Here is a 17730-nt window from a genome sequence, read left to right as displayed (position 1 = left end):
TCTCACAACCAATCTCCGTGTGCATCTGAATCCTAACTTCAGAGATTCATGGCTACAAACAACAGCACAGAAGTTCATTTCTTAGTACTTAATATTAGTACAATTCTTACCTAACCTACTTTATCCCCCTTTTTATAGGCTTCTGCTTTATTAACTGAACATGTGAAAAATTATCAAGTACCTTCTCTTATCCCTGAATTTAATAATTAAATTTAAATAGTAAATCCTAATTAAAAAGTTAAAAGGATTAACAAATAAGATTTAATTATGTTACTTTAGTAGCAAACCTACTCTATAACTTATTTTAACCGTATGTCTTACAATAATGGGATTCTAATAAGAATGGAAAATAAATTTAAAAGTTATTTCAACCATGACAGGAAGGGGAAATGTGGCTTTCTATTTGGGAAAGGTTCTAATCTATCCTTTACTTTGTTTTTGTTTGTTTGTCTGTCTTTCATATTAAAGCTAGAGTCCTCTAGGGAAACTTGAGGCAAGGATGCAAGTTGATCCTCCACTTCCATTTTAAAAAAAAAAGAGTAAAGTGAATTTTTTTCTCGTGACGATTTCTCTTGGGATGTTGCCTCTCCTTTATATAAACATTGTCTGGATCTGTAAGAAGCTACTGTAAAGCAGAACCCTATCGGTTCTGCAGGTAGCTAGATTTTTCACTATACAGACTCACAGTTAGACATCCTCTTATGTTTATATAAAATTTGATCTTTTAGTTATGGATGTTGCCATCCTTGTTTTATTTTAAACTTTTATGGATTCATTAAAGCACATTATACTTAATAATATCTTGTCATTATTTGTCTACAACTTAGACTCTCTACAAGTTACTAATGTATTACAATATGTATTGTCCAAACTTTTCAACCAATAATTTATAGCTAAAAAAGGGGTAACTTTGTGCATCATCATTTGGAAGTTAATATCGTTTAACATCTATTGTCTTATCCCTTTAGTTCCCTTATATCAAAGTGACGAAATCAATTTACTATTTATACTTTGAATAGATTGTACATCAAGACCTTTGTTAAATATTCTTCAAATATCATCTGGGGTAGACTCCGAAAAATAAATAAAAAAACTATATTATATCTATAAATTTATTTATATTATTAATTGTATGTTTAGTCAAATAAAGGATACATAGACTATTTCAAGGGTGGGAGTAAAGAAGTAGTTACTGTTTACCCTTCTCAAACTTTAAAACCCCTATTGCCCCCCCCCCCCCCTCATTAAATTTCCCCATAAAATCTTGAAAACCCATCATTTTACTACATTTCATTAAAATAAAAAGCCTGAATATCTCTGTTTATTAGTAGCGAAGCTACTCTATAATTCGAAATGTCCGTCCGTCCGTCTGTCCGTCCGTCCGTCTGAGACAAAGTGGGGGAAACGTGATTTTCTCGGCTCCTCTTAAAGATAGACAGCTGAAATTTTTAGTGAAGATTCCCATTACATATGCGCATCTAATCTATACATTGTTTTGTCCATCTGTTTGTTAATTGGGGTGCTAGATCGATTCCTAGATTTTTTTTGTTTTCGAGATTTTCTCGACTTATTTTCAAGACAGACGACTGAAATTTTCAGGGATTAAGTAAATTTGCACCCTGCAAAGTTTTACTAAGTTTAATCAAGATTTGTAAATTGATTGGGGTGCTAGATCGATTCCTAGTTTTTTCAAGTTTTCATGATTATCTCAACTTCTGTTCAGGATAAACAGCTGGAATTTTTAGGGATTAATGAAGTCAACATTCTACACATTTCTATAAAGTTTTTTTTAAGATATGATAATTGGATAGGGTGCTAGATTGATTCCTAGTTTTTCAAGTTTTCATGATTTTTTTGACTCCTGTTTAAGATAAACAGCTGTAATTTTTAGGGATTAATTAATTCAACATTATACATATGTTTTTTAAAGAATTGCTATTGGTTGGGGTGCTGTATCGATTCCCAGATTTTACGTTTTTCTTATTAGCTTAATGCTTCAAAAGATATTATACATTTTTAAAAGGTTTCGTGATTTATTTCATTTATGTCTTTTTAACATACTCAAAAGATTATTTTTTCCTGATGTCTATCAATAAATTTTGAGCTTCGCTACTTATGGATGTGGTCATCCTTGTTTACATCTATGACCGTTTTCGGTCTTCTTATCAAACATCTCGCAGTAAAATTGTTATTTTAAGGTAAGCCACCAAACCCAAGAGCATCAGCTGCACATCAGACAGAAGGGTCAGGTCAAGATCCAAGTGGGAGGAAAATGGAACCAACTTTTGGGACAGGTATGCATCAAATTTGAAATAACTAGGTAATTTGTAAAAAAGAGAGAAAAAGAAAGTGACAGAGAAAGAAATAAAGAGACAGATGGATAGATAGACAGATAAGAGAATGGACAAAAACTGATAGACACAAAAGAAAATCAAAAGATAAACAACGAGAAAAAAGAGATAAAAATTTAATGAAAAAAAAAAGCGAAGAGGTAGAGGGAGAGGGAGAGTGAGAGAAAAAGGTAGACTGAGAGAGAGAAATGGAAAGGGTGAGAAAGAGAGAGAGACAGAGAGAGACAGAGAGAAGGATGGAAAGAGAGAGAAAAAAATTATATGAGAGATAAAAAAAAGTTAACCAACGCGAAAGAAAGGAGAAAAATTAAGCTAGTAAAAGTGGCTGACTCAGATTATGACGTCAAAAAATTAGCCAATGAGAGGCCACTATAAATTTTACCATTGGTCAATTACAGTGTATACTTGCCTCTCATTGGTTTATTTTTTTGACGTCATAATCTGAGACAGCCAGTTTTACTAGCTTCAGAAAAATGAAGAGAGAAAGAGACATACCATCAGAGCAAGAGAGAGAGGGAGACAAAAAAATATAAATGTAAAAAAGTTAGGGTTTATTCGTAAAACAAGGATGACAACATCCATAAAAGCGAAGCTCTGAACGATATGACAGACGAACATTAACTTTTGTTGAGTGTCAGAACTGAATATACAAAATATGAAAATATAAGGTTTGACAAAATTATACGTAAATTTGTTGCAAAACTTCTTAAATACAGAAATACAGAATACAGAGTTGCTACGCTTTCTAAATCGTACCTAACTACTACAGGAATCACCATGCAAAGTTTGAAATCGATAGGACAATTCTAACATGCCTAAATTAACGAATAAAAGCTAACTATCTCGGACGGACGTACGGACGGACCGACCCTAATTATAGAAAAGCTTCGCTTTTTAAAAAAGTTGAAGAAAAAAATTAACTTTAGGTTGAGCATCCCTACTATGGAGTAATGGCTGGTTTAGTTTACAATGGAATCAGAATTCTAGATATTGCTAAAGATAAATTAGGTAGGTTTGATACCTTTACAAAAACATTAGTCAGCCTAAAAATTTTAGATACATTCCTTATTCAAACGAGTGGTTTAAAGTTCCTACCACTTTATTGCGGAACCTAAACCTTCGGTGCCCTAACTCTAAAGTTCCCAATGTAATCTAACTTAACCTGACCGAAAGAACAAACAAACAATGAAAAACTAAGCCCCCACTTATTTAAAAAGTAAGGGGAGGTTCTACATGTATACATTGTCTAAATGTCTATATTACTTTTATATTCTATCCGTGGAAAACTATTCGATAACTATACAATACAAATTGATTATTATTCTTAGGTGGTGCAGTTTTAATGGGAGATGTACGAATGCTTACCAATATTCCTTTTAACTACAGGTATAATTTTATATTTTTCTCATCACTTTGCTTTTAGGGATGTTTTTTTTCTTTTTATACATATTTTTATATCTTAGTTTTTACTAGCGGCTACGCCCCTAGAGGCCTCAAGTGGCACTTTAAATGTTTTTTTTTATATATTTAAATATGTCTATGTTGCGTTTGAAGTTTATGTTTCGTTGAACACTCTTTGGTAAATCGAGAAACGTAATTTTTTTAGATTTTTTTTTATTTCTCTTGGGAGGGTGGTGGTACCATCCCCCAAAATAGTTATAAACCTTCCCGGGACCTATGAGAATTTACCCTGTTAAGGAGAACCCGATCGGTTCAGCGGTTAGTTAGATCTTTCGGTACAAACACACAGACAAACAGACATCCTGTTACTTTAGTATAAGGATTTCTGTTTGTTCATATGTTCGTATGTCTGTCTGTTGGTCAAACTATCTTTATTATTTACACTATTAACATTAATTAATTGTGTCCGTCAAAATGTAATATTAAATATTTTAGCAGGGATCTAAAGGGATAAGGCAAATCCCCCTTCTGTAAATTACAATCAGTAGTTTAAACGTTTGTACCTAATGAACCAACCAATTTAAATTTAATAAAAGTCCCAAAAGTTATAGAGCCAACGAATAATAAAACGTTATTATAACACTTTTGGGACTAGTGTAAAAAACAGCTAAATTTTTTCCTACCTCCATGGCCATTTTTTATCCGAATTGTTGGCTTTTAGTATAAAAAAGCGAAGCTCTTTTTTCATTTAAAAAGTAAATTAATTTTCATAAAAACTAATCTTTTTTATCCTTTTTAATTATTCAGGGAATTAAACCTGGAGCTGTTTGAGAAAATGCAACAGACAGCTAGCAGTAACTCTCCAGGTGTTCAGGTAATACAGTCAGTTAGATAGATAGATAGATAGATAAACAGACAGCCAGCAGTAACTCTCCAGGTGTCCAGGTAATACAGTCAGTTAGATAGATAGATAGATAGATAAACAGACAGCCAGCAGTAACTCTCCAGGTGTCCAGGTAATACAGTCAGTTAGATAGATAGATAGATAGATAAACAGACAGCCAGCAGTAACTCTCCAGGTGTTCAGGTAATACAGTCAGTTAGATAGATAGATAGATAGATAAACAGACAGCCAGCAGTAACTCTCCAGGTGTCCAGGTAATACAGTCAGTTAGATAGATATATAGATAAACAGACAGCCAGCAGTAATTCTCCAGGTGTCCAGGTAATACAGCCAGATAGATAGATAGATAGATAAACAGACAGCCAGAAGTAACTCTCCAGGTGTCCAGGTAATACACTCAGTTAGATAGATATATAGATAGATAGATAAACAGACAGCCAGCAGTAATTCTCCAGGTGTCCAGGTAATACAGAGAGATAGATATATTAAAAACCATCTGACAAAGCAGCAGTTTGAACCAGCATCACACTCATTAAAATGCTTAAAGTAATTATGTGTTATTTTTTAGTTAAATAAGACGTAAGATGACGAAGTATTTTTTCTTCAAATGTGTACATGTATCAAACGCCAGTTTTAAGTCAAACTGCTTATAATTACGCACTTCAGTTCAGGCTACTTGATAGAGGAATATACACAAGTTCATCGTATCATAGACTGCACTCCACAGATAGCAAGATAAGAAATATTGACTTCAGGTTTGTTGTCCCCGAGGAGCCATAGGCCAAGGACAACAAAAGTGATATTATTTTTTTCATTTATATTTTAGATTCAGTATTAATTCATTTTCTTATTTTAGGATAGCATAATAACAGCTAAATGTGCGTCCAAAAGAAAAAATCTCAGTTCAAAGTGTCATCAGTATTCAGGTAGATAGATAGATAGATAGTTAGATAGATATATGGATAGAAAGATAGATAGCCTAACTGATAGATAGATGGTAGATATTAAATGATATCTACATGTAATATAAATATATTTTAATGTAGAAAGAATTAAATAGATATAGAACAACAAATTTGGTGAATTTCCTCAATAAATCGATTGTAAAACTTATAACCACCCCTTGAACCAAAACAAGAGAATACTTGAATATAGCCTAAAACCAACCCAAGACATTAATATAAAAATGAAATAGCCTAGAACCGATCCGGGAGCTATTTAAAGCTTTTCTGTAATAGAAAATTCGATTGTTTTAGTGATTAAAAAGGAAAAACAAACATATAACTTTATTGTTTTATACCTATCGAATAGCTTATAAAGTTAAACTATAACTTGGTATTTTTTTATTTTTGGAAAAAGTTTATATGATGTAAATTAACACTTTAGATTGATTTTCAATACGAATTACTAGGTTCATTAGGTGTAATGTTATATGGAAATATCTCTGTAATCAAGTCTAAAAATGTACAAGAGCACCCTATATATAATTTTTGAATAGATTTATACGGAATTTTTGTTCCGACTTCTAAATAATGTTTAATAAATGCATCGTTACTCTAAATTTTTTAATGTTCGTATGTCTGTCCGTCTGATTTGTTGTAGAGTAAGACGGGGGTGAAAGAATTCATCCGATTACAAAATAAAAGATTATACTACAAAATTTTCCTAATCCCCTCCAAATAAGGGTGCAAATTTTTAAATCCCCCGGGTTTATTTATCTTTTCCCATATCTATTCTCTCTCTCTCTCTCTTTCTAACTCTACTTTGTCTTTCTATTTCTTCATTTATCTCTTTTTTTCTTTACCCTCTGTCTCTCTATTGCAAATACCTTACTATCTATCTATCTATCTACATATCTATCTATCTAATCCTCAAACATTAGCCAAAAGAATGCGAAAATTTGCAACCAAAATTTTTGCTTGAAAACTTTGCATGATTTACAGGCGGTTTCCACATTGCTAATACATTTTTTAAATAGCTAAAATGAACTATTTTGATTTTAGAAACATTAAGTTCTTATAAAATTACATTTACAAATCAACAAAGTTTAAATGTATTGATTATAGAGTTGTTATCCTTACGTAATTCTATCTAATTGTTACAAAAATCAACAAGCCCTACGTAATTGTATCCAACGGCTGAACATACAGATCATGCCCGCACACTGTTTTAAGCGGCATAAGAAGGCCTACAAATAATCTGGAATAGCCCTAAATCAATAATGCATAATTACCTTGCAGTGCAGAGAAATGCGCGAAAAAGACCTATTTTGCGCGTTTTTTCTTCAGTGAAGCTTTCCCTGTGCATCATTGGATCTTGGCTATTACAGATTATTTGTAGGCCTTCTTATGCCGCTTAAAATGGTGTGCGGGTATGATCTGTACGTTCAGCCGTTTGGCAGCTAGCAGCCTTTAAAATTCATAGATTTTTGGAAATATTGCTTACTAGCAATATTTTACCGTGAACTGCAGATAGATATTTTTAATAAGTAAAGGGAAGGTCAATAAAAAAAATTAAAATATTTGAAGATAAAATATCCTAAAACTAAGTCTAGACCAATGTAAAGCTACACTATAAAGAGGAATCCAATCAGTTCAGATTAACGGATAAATAAACAAAAAAAACATTACTGCTTTATATAATACTAGCGGCTTCGCCCCTAGCCTGCAGGGCCTTTGCCCCAAGAGGTGATCAATAAAAAATAAGGGTGAAATTCGTAAAAGGACCAAGGAAATTTCTTGCAAAAAATGGGGGGGGAGATTTTTTGGTTTTTTTTTTGGGGGGGGGGTTGGGGGTGTCCCTCCCCCCCCAAGAAAATAGCCTAAAACCACCACAGGACCAGCAGGTATATACCCAGAAGAGTAGAATCCAATCGGTTCAGTGGTTACCGAGATCTTAAGCTTCAGACGGACGAACGGACAGACAGACGGACAGACATCATTCTACTTTGTATTATAGAAGAATACCATGCTTGGTTAGTTTGTAAGATAACTAATTTGAAGCAAACTTAGAACAAACATACACACACACACTCACATAAAAATCAAACAAACACAAACACACATGTATTACTTTTACAAAAGGTTTATAATATGTTTAGGGATTGAACAATGGAAGATTAATATACATATTATTCCCAATTATTGCAGTTAAAATTGTCTATTTTTGGTTGGCTTTTTAAACTTGTCTTTTTTATCAAACATACATGAGTGTTTTTTATAGAATCAAGGATAACAACATTCATAAAAAGCGATTTATAAAAAAAGGCGACAGGAGACGGTACTACAATACATTCAAAACATCCACGAATGCTCACAATTAAATCGTTTAAACAGTTAGGATAGGAAGCTCAGTTGGAATAGGTATTAAAATCTTATTTTATATGTAATTGTACAAGTTAGTAACTATATTATAGCTGCGCTACTACTTGTACTCATACACACCAGAGATCTAAAGTGACAAGACAATGGCTGATAAATTTTTATACATCCTCAATGTTAATACACAAATTATCCTTCTGCAGATAACAATTAGTTGTTGAAACGTTTGGACACTCAACTTAATAAAAGTCCCTAAAATTGGTAATCCAACTAAAAAGAAAATGGAATCATAAAAGTTTGGGGACTATTGAAATAAACAGCCTAATGTCCCCTCCCTCCCTTCACATACACACACACAGTACAAAACTTATCAAAACCTTTCCTTCAAAACTTCTAAACAAATTTTACTTGTTTTGTGGGTTTCAAATATTTAAACTTGAAAATTTTTGGGGTTTTCACAAAATAGACAAAAAATCTAAATAATCGTACAGAAATTAAAAACTTTTTGCTGTTCTTATATTAAAATAACCACCTATAATTAATGAAATATAATTGAAAATTGATGGTATAATCAATCATAATCGAGCATTTAACCCACCAATACCCCTTATTTCCATATAATTCAAAACTAAGAAGAGAGTATGCCAGGTTAGGTTGTATTGGGTACTGGGTAGCCCCGCAGGGATAGGGCAGTGCAGGTACAGGCCCCGCAGGCGAAAGCATAAACAAAAAAGTATTAAATATGGCCTCAACATTTTGATATAATAAAAGTACAAACATTTTCAACTCCTTTTCAAGAACATTTCAAACTTAAAATAAATGCACTTTGAAGTTAAAGCAATCACACTTTAAAAACTAGAAAAAGCACTGAAAGGAAGATTTATAGATAAAACAGCCAATGCCCCTAGCTTCTAGGACCTCTGCATATTTGTTGTTGGTGTTTGGGGGTTCAATCAGTAGCCTAAAACCGTCCCAATATTTTACAGAATGCATTGTATTTTTAGCTTTTAATAACAATACTAGGAGATTTTTAGGGATGAATCGGGGAAATAGCCTAAAATAATCCTAAAATTCAAATTAAAATTTTTAAAAATTAGAATTGTCATATTTTTCTCTTGTTTTATCCTACACCAAAATAGATATAAATATCCCCCAGGGACTGTGAAGCTATATTGTAAAGGAGAACCATATCGGTTCAGCGGTTAGCGATATCCTTCGGATTAGACGCATAGATAGACATCCTGTTACTTTTATGTAGAGATGTATCAACGGATGAAATCTAGATATACGTACTAAGTAGGGAGCAAAATTGGATGGTTGATAATTAGAAGTAGATTAACGTATTTTCCATTGTTCTGTCACTGATTGAATATGTTTATGTCAGGTGCAGGAGACGAACTGATCACCCCTGTATACACAGCTCCCACCAGATCACCGGGATATGAGGTAAAATATTTTCCAGTATATTAAAACCGGTTCTCAGCCATACTGAAAAATCATGTATGGAATCGTATTATAGACAGTTTTCCATGAATATTAAGATAAAAATCATAGAATTGATACCAGTTTGTTAGCCCGGAGCTTCGGCCCCTTGGATCTAGCAAAACTGGTTTTATTTTTCATTATGATATCCGCGGAAAGCTGTCTATAATACGATTTAATAATTAACTTAACTTTGTTATCAGATGCGAAGCTAAAATAAAATTTGTCGTAAATTTAACTTAATAATATTGACCTCATTGATTGGTCTGTTCGTTTATCCAGTAGAAAGAGAGGGGATGGGGTAAAGGGTGGGGACATGAGAGTAACGTTATTTTGGTCAGCTGTGAGTATCACTTTATTAGAGTTTCTGAAAATCTGTTGCAACAACCATGTAATAATATATCCATTTTTGTAGGTGAGCACTACCTGGGCCCAGAACTGTGTGGACGATGAAGACTGTTGGAAAGGTGGAGGAGGGGGTGTCGTCGATGACAAGGGAAGCTGGGGAGGTGCCGGGGGTGCTAGCGGCGGGGGATGGGGGGAGGATGTGGAGGGAAGTGGGGCAGGTGGTCCCTCGGGGGGAGGGGAGACAGTTACTAGTTTTAATCCTTGGGAACGTAAGTAGCTTTTTAACATTATATGAAATAAGGCTTATCTTTTATGTACAAAACATTAATAGTTATTGAATGAATTTTTATTTTTTATTTATTTAGTTAATAATTCTTCACATAAATTTTCGTCTATTAGCTATATACAATACATTAACTAATCAACTAAATATTGCACCTGGATGTCAAAGGTTTGAAATGATATTTAAGATAAACCGCCGAACAAACCAATACGACATGTTTGAAAGATGTTAAATTAATTTAGACAAGTTAGAATATTTCCATCGATTTCAAAATTTGTATAATAGTTCCTTTATGAGTAAGGTGTGATTTAGGAAGAGTAACAAATTTTAATCATTACCAGAAAGTCCACAAAACCATTTAAAACTTTTATCTTTTTAAAATATTTTTCTTTGTTCCAGCTGCTACCTATCCAGCTTATTATGATATGATAACCCAGGCACCTGATCCTTTACCTCCAGTAACTATTCTTCCACCTGTACAGGTAAATATCTATCTATCTATCTATATATCTATCTATCTATCTATCTATCTATCTATCTATCTATCTATCTATCTATCTATCTATCTATCTATCTATCTATCTATCTATCTATCTATCTATCTATCTATCTATCTATCTATCTATCTATCTATCTATCTATCTATCTATCTATCTATCTATCTATCTATCTATCTATATATCTATCTATCTATCTATCTATCTATCTATCTATCTATCTATATTTTTATCTAGCTAGCTATCTATATATATCCAATTGTCAATCTATCTAATTTTTGACTGTATTAAACAACCGTGGCTCTTAACTTATTAATTACAGTTTGACATAAATATAGCACTTGATTTATATGGCTACAGAAAGCATCTAAACTTTCATTCTGATATGTTATAAGATTTTATTTCTTTTTATATACTAGCGGATGCGCCCATAGCTTCTTTTCCTTAAAAAAACACTTCATAATAGTACCTGCCCCCATAGCCTCTATACAGCCTGTATCTAAAAGAAAATAGCATAAAACCACCCTGAGGCTTTTATATGAGGCTTCCTAATAAAGCTTAATTCAATCTTATCAGCTACTTTTGAGATCAGACAAAAAAAATTGCTAATTATAATACCTATAGATTGTTGTTGCGCTACTTGTGTGTATGTAATTGTCGTAAAATTCATTATTTTTTAGGTCCATGACACGCACAGCTACGACAACCAAGGAATTAACTTTAACAACAACAATTTCGGCGGAGGCGGCGGTAAACAACCCAGCTATGAAAACTACGACCCCAAGTACAACCTGTACGAGAGCCCTGACGGCGAGACTAACGACAATACCAACAGCAAAGCCGCCGGCGGTGAAAGCGCGCAGGACGACGCCAAGACCCGTGGCGGGGAACGGGTAAAAGTGCGGATCAATTTTACGGGGACGTTGCTAGTTGTCGGAATTATTTTTGTCGTTCTAATCGCCGTTATTTTGATAATCGTTATAGTGCTAAAAATGCGCACTAACACAGACAACAATATAAAGGCGGAAAGCAGTGATAATTTGGCCGCTGCTGGCGGCTTTGGCGGCGCTTCCGGTGGCTCCCTAATGGCCGCCAACACGGCGGTTTTGGCGCCGAAACCCAATCCGCCGTCAATGGCGGTGAAAAATAATAATAATAAACCAGTGAAAGAATGGTATGTATAAAAAAAAATTATGAATATGCAATTATAAAAATTATAAATTTAAACTATGCAAGGTGATTTAAAAAAACTTAAAACTAAAACTAAAAAAAATTCTTGTTAAAATTTCTCATGTGATATTTGTACACAAATCTAGAAGAAGAAAAACTATTTGGATAAAGTGATATTAATGTTTTCATGCTTTTAGTAGAAAATTTTAATAATTTTTGAAATGTTAATAAAAGTATAATAATGTCCATAAGAAGCGCAGCACAGCAATAACAGAAGAAAAAACGTATGTATTTATATAAAATTTCTAAGATGAATGTGCCATTGGCACCCTCAATTTTTTTAAGAGGGTGGGTGGTGAGGAAAACGAAAATCTGATCTATTATTAAAATCATTAATTTCTTTAAATTAATAGGAGGGGGGGGGGTCTTGATTACTACCCATTTGATTTTAAGATTGCCTTTATAGCTATGAGAATGCAACTAAGGACTGCTTACAGAGTAGCTGCATTTTATATGATTGTGGGTAGGTAAAATTCTGTATTTTGAATTATAATTTTTAGACAATTTTTGTAAATTTTGTGTTGAATATTTATATTAATTTATATAGATATTTTACAAAAAAAAGTCTTTTAATAATGTTTTCTTATTTGTTTCTTAACAAGTTTGGAGATATTTTTTTTAATTTTGATTTGTTGGTTCATTTAGTATCCAAACGTTTCAACCACAAATTGTAGTATACAGACTTCAGTCTTAGGATAATTTTGTAAAAGCAAAAATAATTGCTTTAAAAAACTTTCAAGGGTCCAAAGAGAAAAAACATTGTTGCAATTAAAAAATACATAAAACATTTTAATTAAGCTAAAAGCGCAGTGCCTTAATTTTTTTTTACATTTTTGTTCTTGTTATTTATATGAGAGAGAAAACACTATGTATGATCATTTTTTGAAAATCACATTTACATTTACATGTTCGCGGAAAATTATATAAATTTAGATAGGAAAATTCAAAGTTTTAAGCATTGATGCAGTAATTGATATCAATAAAGTAAATTAGCCAGGAATAAATGTTATTTTTGATGTAAACAATCATATTTAAAAAATGATCATACATAGTTTTTTTTTCATCTGTAGTTAATATAATTATTAAAATTATTAGATTTATTAATAACGTGTATTTGTCATTTTATTAATATAATTCATAAATAAACTTTCATTAATTGTTTTTCCTTTGTTTTCTTTTGTTTTTAGAAGCTAAGCTACTCTAGGGTTTAAATTTATGTATGTAAATTAGTCAGTTCATCTATAATACAAAGTAGCTTGATGTCTGTCCATCTGTCTGTCTGTCTGAAGCTTAGGATCTCAGTAACCACTGAACCGATTGGATTCTATTCTTCATGGTATATACCTATTGGTCCTGTGGTGGTTTAAAGCTATTTTCTTGGGGGTAGGGCACTCCCAACCCCCTCAAAAATGAAAATTTACCTCCCCCCTCCCAAAAAAAAAAAAAAAATATTTTCTGTTTGAACTATTTTAAAACAAACGGAAGCACCAGAACTTATTTTTTTTTAAATTACCTCTTGGGCGGCAAAGCCCCTAGAGGCTAGGGGCGAAGCTGCTAGTAACTATATAAAGTAAAATTTTATTTTCTCGGCTGCTATGTGTAAAAGTCTTTCTCTATAAGTGCATATCGAACACTGAAACCTCCACCCATCTCAATTTTTAAAATAAATTGAAAGTAAGGGAGTTAGTAGTTATCTTATTTTAAATGCGGAGGCCCACCCTATCTACGTTGCCTAATTCTGTGGTGCCTTTAAACCAACGGCATAGGCGTAATTATAACGTCTGGGCTTGCTGTTGGGTTCGAGTCTGGTCCACACCGCGTCATACTAGAAACGTTAAAAATGGCACCTACTGCTGCTATGTCAGGCGACATCAATAATCAGAATGGGGGAAATGCCTTGACTCATAAACAGGCGCAACTCATTTTCATTTACACTTAGGAATTCCAGACAAATGTGTAATCAAATGGTTGGTCATCTATCGGGCGGGAGGAGGATTTCTGTGCTTGCCTAGGAACTTTGAGGTAAAGTGCCGAATTTATATGAATATTGCAGCTTATAGTGCCTTATAAAAAATGACGTCATACAATACAAATGACCAATGATAGCCCAAACATTGTAATTGACCAATGGTAAAATGTATACTGGCTTATCATTGGTCATTTGTATTGTATGACGTCATTTTTTATTAGGCACTATAAGCTGCTTTAGATTCTCCTATTTTATAACCATCTACCATACAATTTACTTTGTCTGTACGTCCATCTACAATAAAAAATTTAATCATAATGGAACGCTATTAAACAAAAATTGCTCTTTAATCCAATCATCTGTAAATATTTTGCAACTATTTGAATTATCGTAGCTGTCTATAGTGCCCTAGCATTATGGGGATAGATGTCACTGCATTTGGCCTACCTATTCTATAGACATCAGGAAATACCTTATACCCCATCTTTCTCTAGGGGGTTTCTTTCACCCTTCCCTTTCTCTTTCCCTCTACTATGAGGTCAATAGAATAGGTAAGCCAAAAGCGGTGACATCTATCCCCATTTTCCTAGGGCACTAAACACAACTACGAATTATCGTAAAAAAACAAGGTCAAAAATGAAAAATATTTAGATTTAAAAAATGCTGAGTAAATAGGTATATAAAATGTTTGCTGCGGTTCTTACAAGAGAAAGGGATTACAAAGTTTAAATACTTTGGAAACTTTAAGCCTTGGCCATTTATATGGTCTATACCTGCTTACAATATTTATCTATCTATTTATATGGTCTATACCTGCTTACAATATTTATCTATCTATTTATATGGTCTATACCTGCTTCCAATATCTATCTATCTATTTATATGGTCGATACCTGCTTCCAATATCTATCTATCTATTAATATGGTCTATACCTGCTTCCAATATCTATCTATCTATTTATATGGTCTACACCTGCTTAAAATATCTATCTATCTATTTATATGGTCTATACCTGCTTGCAATATCTATCTATCTATTTATATGGTCTATACCTGCTTACAATATTTATCTATCTATTAATATGGTCGATACCTGCTTCCAATATCTATCTATCTATTTATATGGTCTATACCTGCTTACAATATTTATCTATCTATTAATATGGTCTATACCTGCTTACAATATCTATCTATTTATTAATATGATCTATACCTGCTTCAAATATATATCTATCTATTTAGGTGGCATATACCTGCTTCTAATCTATCTATCTATTAATATGGTCTATACCTGCTTCCAATATCTATCTATCTACTATTAATATGGTCTATACCTGCTTCCAATCTTTCTGTCTATTAATATGGTTTATACCTGCTTCCAATATCTATCTATCTATTTACATGGTCTATACCTGCTTCCAATATCTATATATCTATTAATATGATCTATACCTGCTTCCAATATATATCTATCTATTTAGGTGGTCTATACCTGCTTATAATATCTATCTTTCTATCCATTTATATGGTCTATACCTGCTTCCAATATCTATCTATCTATTTAGAGGGTCTATACCTGCTTCCAATATCTATCTATCTATTTACATGGTCTATACCTGCTTCCAATATCTATCTATCTATTAATATGATCTATACCTGCTTCCAATATATATCTATCTATTTAGGTGGTCTATACCTGCTTATAATATCTATCTTTCTATCCATTTATATGGTCTATACCTGCTTCCAATATCTATCTACCTATCTATTTATATGGTCTATACCTGCTTCCAATATCTATCTATCTATCTATTTATACGGTCTATACCTGCTTCCAAAATCTATCTATCTATCTATCTATATATGCTTCCAATATCTATCTATTTATATGGTCTATACCTGCTTCCAATATCTATCTATCTATTTAGAGGGTCTATACCTGCTTCCAATATCTATCTATCTATTTAGAGGGTCTATACCTGCATGCAATATCTATCTATCTATTTATATGGTCTATACCTGCTTCCAATATCTATCTATCTATTTAGGTGGTCTATACCTGCTTCCAAGATATATCTACATATCATTTTATATGGGATCTTTGGCAAAATAGCCTCGGACAAAATAATCTAAAAAGCCTCTGGCCTGCCAAGCCGCGGGCACTCGGCTCTCTAGCCATATAACCTAACCAAACCTAACATAAAACAATTTTAAAATATCTACCAACCACTTTTTGAAATCCACAAAGTTAATTTAGACAATTTTCCTCAAGTAAATATCCTGTGGCTTTTTTGGCTCTCAAATGTTACGTTGAAGTCAAACTTACAAAAATGTTTAACCTATTCATACTTAAATTCATCTTTAGGCATTGGCTCTGAAAAAATAGCCTAAAACCAGCTAGGACAAACTCAAGGCTTCCTTACATATGTGTGAAGATGTTTAGAAGACCTAAACAGAAAAACAACTAATCTAATAAATGGGATAAATTTTCAACTTGGACTTAAACGGTTTAGCTGTAAAGGGATTATGGCTAATTTTTTAAAGTGAAGCTTTAGTGTAACTCCATCCGTACTTCCATCAGCTGTAATAGATAGCTCTTTTCGTTAAATTATACATTTTAGAATTGCTCTATTGATTTCAAACTTTGCAAGATTGTCAATATAACAATTAGCTATGATTTGGAAAGTGTAACAACTTTATAATCGTTACAAAAAGTCTGTACAAATTAATGTTCGCTTATTAAGTTCTGACACTAAAATAATTTTGTTCGTTTGTCTTTTCTTTTTATTTTGAAGCTTATCTTTTATGGATGTTGTCGTCATCCTTGTTTTAAAGAATACCATATCAGATATTAAAATTCTTTATATTCATAAAATTTTTGACATTTTCATTGAGTTTTGACTTTTGGGGGATTTAAAAGTTGAAAGAAAAATATCTATCTTTCTATCTATTATCAAGGAGAGAGAAAAATATTACAGTATGACCCTCGAAAAAGTATTTTTAAGCATCTGCAGCCCTTATTTCTCAATGAATTATTAAAAAATGCATATGTCCTTGTTCTCCATAGTATTCCACGTAAGTAGATATAAAAATATTTTTTTTACCTCCATTAACAACAGAGATTTTTAGTGCTAAAGTTTTGAAAAAGTGACTGAGGAAAAAGTAACTTTTAACATAAAACGATTTTTTTAGCAAAATTAAGCTAAAAATCCTTTTATTTTTGTTACTAGCAGAAACTTTATACAAAAATGAAATAAAAAATTTAGTTTTTGAGTAAAAAGCATTTTTTTACACATATTTTTTGAGTCTTTTTAGTTTAATGATATTTTGAAAAACTTACTTATTAGGCAAAATTGTTTAAGATTAAAAAAACAAATAAATCTCTATGAATATAGCAGGAAAATTGTTTTTGTTTCACAATCCTAACTTTAATAACAAAAAAGTTATAAAGAAAATAAAAATAAAACATAATGATTTTTAGTCTAAAAAGCTTAATTTACCCCCTATTAAATAATTGAGATGTCAGAAAAGTAGGCGGAGCAACTGTCATAATTAATCCTTTTCTATAAATAAGGGTTAATAAATAACTTAAAATTTGCAAATAATAAATTCATTCAGTAGTATTTTTTGCCATTAAAAATTTATATTTTTTGGTGGAATAAAAAAGAAATATTTAGTTAACTTGTTTTTCTTTGTGTCTCATTATTCAGTTGCCACAAAAACATAATATAACCATCCAAAAAATAAGAGAAACAAAAAAAAATTATTTTTCTCAGTCACTTTTTCAAAACTTTAGCTCTAAAAATCTCCGGTGTTGATGGAGGTAAAAAAAATATTTTTATATCTACTTACGTGGAATACTATGGAGAACAAGGACATATGCATTTTTTAATAATTCATTGAGAAATAAGGGCTGCAGATGCTTAAAAATACTTTTTCGAGGGT

The 17730-nt window shown here is 32.2% G+C and overlaps 1 protein-coding gene across 1 annotated transcript in view; it reads left to right on the top strand.

Moving 5' to 3' along the window:
• Positions 1-12341, top strand: part of LOC145323687 (neurexin 1-like) — a 46311-nt gene extending 33970 nt beyond the window's left edge. Inside the window, exons 21-29 of the mRNA XM_080166136.1 lie at positions 2199-2294; positions 3278-3359; positions 3680-3737; positions 4560-4626; positions 5513-5582; positions 9361-9422; positions 9874-10075; positions 10489-10571; positions 11267-12341. Coding sequence (XP_080022262.1) covers positions 2199-2294; positions 3278-3359; positions 3680-3737; positions 4560-4626; positions 5513-5582; positions 9361-9422; positions 9874-10075; positions 10489-10571; positions 11267-11770 — 1224 coding nt within the window. The 3' untranslated portion in view covers positions 11771-12341. The remainder of the gene's footprint in view (positions 1-2198; positions 2295-3277; positions 3360-3679; positions 3738-4559; positions 4627-5512; positions 5583-9360; positions 9423-9873; positions 10076-10488; positions 10572-11266) is intronic.
• The last annotated feature ends 5389 nt before the right edge of the window (positions 12342-17730 follow it).

This window comes from Acartia tonsa, chromosome 7 (assembly GCF_053477335.1).
Source record: "Acartia tonsa isolate MP-2025a chromosome 7, ASM5347733v1, whole genome shotgun sequence".
Taxonomy (NCBI): Eukaryota; Metazoa; Arthropoda; class Copepoda; order Calanoida; family Acartiidae; genus Acartia; species Acartia tonsa.
The sequence above is the reverse complement of the archived record's forward strand: the minus strand, read 5'-3'. Positions and strand labels throughout refer to the sequence as shown.